Source organism: Taudactylus pleione, unplaced genomic scaffold (genome assembly GCF_031769625.1).
Source record: "Taudactylus pleione unplaced genomic scaffold, aTauple2 ptg000066l, whole genome shotgun sequence".
NCBI classification, from domain to species: domain Eukaryota; kingdom Metazoa; phylum Chordata; class Amphibia; order Anura; family Myobatrachidae; genus Taudactylus; species Taudactylus pleione.
The window spans coordinates 17,492,279-17,495,314 of NW_028284468.1; the positions used below are offsets into that span (position 1 = coordinate 17,492,279).

The 3,036-nt window shown below is 38.0% G+C and overlaps 1 protein-coding gene across 1 annotated transcript; it reads right to left on the reverse strand.

The window, feature by feature from the left end:
- Positions 1 to 1,093: 1,093 nt before the first annotated feature.
- Positions 1,094 to 2,412, reverse strand: LOC148534488 (hemoglobin subunit beta-2-like). The gene is made up of 3 exons (XM_088466884.1): positions 2,257 to 2,412; positions 1,745 to 1,967; positions 1,094 to 1,316 (listed from the first exon to the last, which is right to left on the reverse strand). Exons 1-3 carry the CDS (start codon positions 2,346 to 2,348, stop codon positions 1,185 to 1,187), a joined length of 447 nt encoding a protein of 148 aa, XP_088323010.1. The 5' UTR covers positions 2,349 to 2,412; the 3' UTR covers positions 1,094 to 1,184.
- Between the last annotated feature and the right edge of the window lie 624 nt (positions 2,413 to 3,036).

The following is a 3,036-nucleotide window of genomic DNA, read 5'->3' on the forward strand; positions in this document are numbered from 1 at the left end:
TTAAAAATCCAACTCACCGTGAATATTTTTATTTTTAATTAAATTATCCTGGCTATGTACTACCGGGAACTCGTAGGGACAGTGGTTGTGGTAACCGCTGTCCCCACATGTTATACACCTGGCATTTCGGAGAAGTCTTTCACAGAAGTGAGACTTCCCTGGGGGAAGCTGACGCTGTGGTGGGGGGCCGCGGGGGAGAGATCGAAAGATCTCTCTCCTACCCCTGGAGTGCCCATAGGCAAACAGCAGTTTACACCATCTGAAGATGATGTAAACTGCCAGCGCTAAACTCCGAAAAGCTTTGCTTTATGGAGTTTAGTACATACTGTAGTGGTCCGATTGTAGTCCCCATTGATAATAATGGGGATTGCGATCTGAAGTGCTAATTTCACTTTGCAGGAGATTTATGTGAAATTGCCTGCAATGTGCCATTAGTACATAAGATCGATACATGAAATTATGCAGAAACTACAGTTTCTGCATAATTTTATGAAAAAATGGCTTGAAACATAAGCCCCATAGTCACTTACAAATAGTTTGCAAGTGAACCTTGTCTATTGAGAGACACAGACTCCTGGGAAATACCATGAATATTGCAGTACTTTAATCCAATGCTTTAACTCCCTGCTGTTAATGACATGACACAGGCTTGTACTTTGATACAATTTTACCTACAAACAATTGCTCAGCAAGCTTCCATGTATCATAAAAAGTGATCTGTATGTTGATTCTTTTGAACAAAAATAGCAGCAGACTGAAAACCAATAGCACCTGTGATGAATGAAGCTTTGATACATCTCTCACATAACCGTGTCCCTTTAGTGGGGTTCATATATGCCCGCTTGAGTAAAAAGACTGACAGCTAGCATGCTAAATGTATTTAATTAAGGACAAATAGGCTTTGACATATATTTGACCTATAATGGATAATATTAATTAAATATATCCTATCTTTTCCAATGCTACCAAGTATTTTGACCGTTTTTAGTCTACAGGCTTTTCTCCATCCATGAGTTCTGTAGACTTTTGTAAGAGTATTTATATCATATATGTAAAATGATCACATAACAGCAAAGGAAAAAAAACATCCAAATTTTATAGTGAACACTTTATTGACATTTGCACATGGCAGCAATTATCATTGTCTTACAAGATGTTAAATGTTGCTATGGTAATATAGTAATTTAGTGATGGTATTCATGGCTCAGAGCAGCCACCAAAACAGCGCTGAGTTTCTCCCAGACAGCCTGGACATGAGGTGTGAATGCAGGTCCCAGTTTGGTAGCCAGGACAATCACCAGAACTTCCAGCAGACGCTGTGGATATAACAAAACATTGTCTGAATGTCCAGTAAGTTTGCATCGTACACACACCAGGAAAATATCACTGTGACTATGGTGCTAGCACCCATGTGGCACTGTGCAATGATTAGCAGACACCACCATGCGGCACTGTGCAATGATTAGCAGACATCTGCTCATACGGTTAGTTTGTACTCACTGCATTATGAGAGTTGAACTACTGGGATGGTAAGCCAGTTACAATGGGTCTAATGATACATAGTGAGGTAATAATCAAATATTAATATTCTATAGTACTGTTTCCTTAATTATAATTGAACTCATTTGTAATGAACAAAAAAGTAAGTAAAGGTAAGTACATTATTAGTAACAAAGGCTTCCCAGCTGATTCTCAGACATAACTTTAATCCTGGACAGATAAGAAATTATATAATTGAACTAACCTTGAAGTTTTCGGGGTCAATATGCAGATCATGGGCATGTGTGTTGCTGAGATGAGCCAGATGGTGTTTGACATCATCAAGGTGATGAATGGCATCGCCAACAGCGTTCAGCACCTTTGTACCGTGAGCATGGACCTTGGCATTCCCAGCAATGGCACTGGCATTGTTCAGGTTTCCGAAGGAGCTGAAATATCTCTGGGTCCAGGGGTACACAATCAGCAGCCTATTCACATGGGAGAGGGAAGACATATTTTACATTGTTGGAGTCATTTTATCATCTATTATTCTGTCCAGTCTTTTAACAAAGGTAGAAATATGTGTAAGAGAAGTAGTTTTATAACAATGTAATATATTTCTAGCTTGTTTACAGTGTAAAAGAAAAATAAATATAAGTTTTACTATTTATGAATATCTCTCACTTAGTAAATAATGCTAATGGCAATTATACAGTGGTCTGTCACTTCTAGCAAGACAGAAGTATAGTACTGCGTAACAAGCTCTGTTATATTTACCTGCCCAAGACGTCACCACCTTCATGGTCAGAGTGCACCTTTGCCCAGGTGGAGTTAATGATGGCCTTCTCCTCAGCTGACCAGTGGACCATGTTGCCTGTGAGTGAGTAGCTGCTAACGTTTGTAAACGAGAAGTAAAATGCTGCTGTACTTTTGAGATTGTAACCCTGATTTATAGTCCTCTTTGCCAAGTCACACCCACTCTCATTTTTGCTGTATCATGTTAATGCTTCCCCACCCTGGCATATCTGATCTGGTGGGTCTAAGCCAGAAGTAAGTTTTCTTTATTATGTATGTTAATACGAGTCTACAGATCATAAAGAAATTGGTGTATAAGTGACTCTGAAGTTGTAAGGAATTCACACATAATAGTGCTAATTATTTTTTTTCTGGTTAACGATAACTTCTTACAACAGCAGCAGCCAACGTGTTTGTCGTCCCCCCCCCCGGGAATAGAAATTCAAAACAAAAGTAGCACCAATGTTATCATATATTATAGAGGTAAAAAAAGAAAAACAACAGAAATTTAAAGTGTTCATGTACTAATTGCATCAAACAAATCATGTATAAAACGTACAATATATTTATTAATATAAATAAAACACATATAAAAAGTAAATGTGTGTATAAACACTATAAAAAGTACTAAATAAATAAAGTCTAAAATATAGGTAAGGGTCTTCCTGTATATAGGGCCTGATTCAGAGTTGTACACTATTCCTGCCATAGCTGAGAAATATGCTAATGATACAGCTGCTGGGACTTGTAATGAGACACTAA

Bases quoted from the DNA above. Each gene is read 5' to 3' on its own strand.
- LOC148534488 (XM_088466884.1), bottom strand. From the start codon at position 2,348: ATGGTCCACTGGTCAGCTGAGGAGAAGGCCATCATTAACTCCACCTGG. The intron at 1,968-2,256 runs GTAAATATAACA...CCATGTGAATAG, and splicing joins GGTGGTGACGTCTTGGGCAG to GCTGCTGATTGTGTACCCCT. The intron at 1,317-1,744 runs GTTAGTTCAATT...TTATATCCACAG, and splicing joins TTGACCCCGAAAACTTCAAG to CGTCTGCTGGAAGTTCTGGT.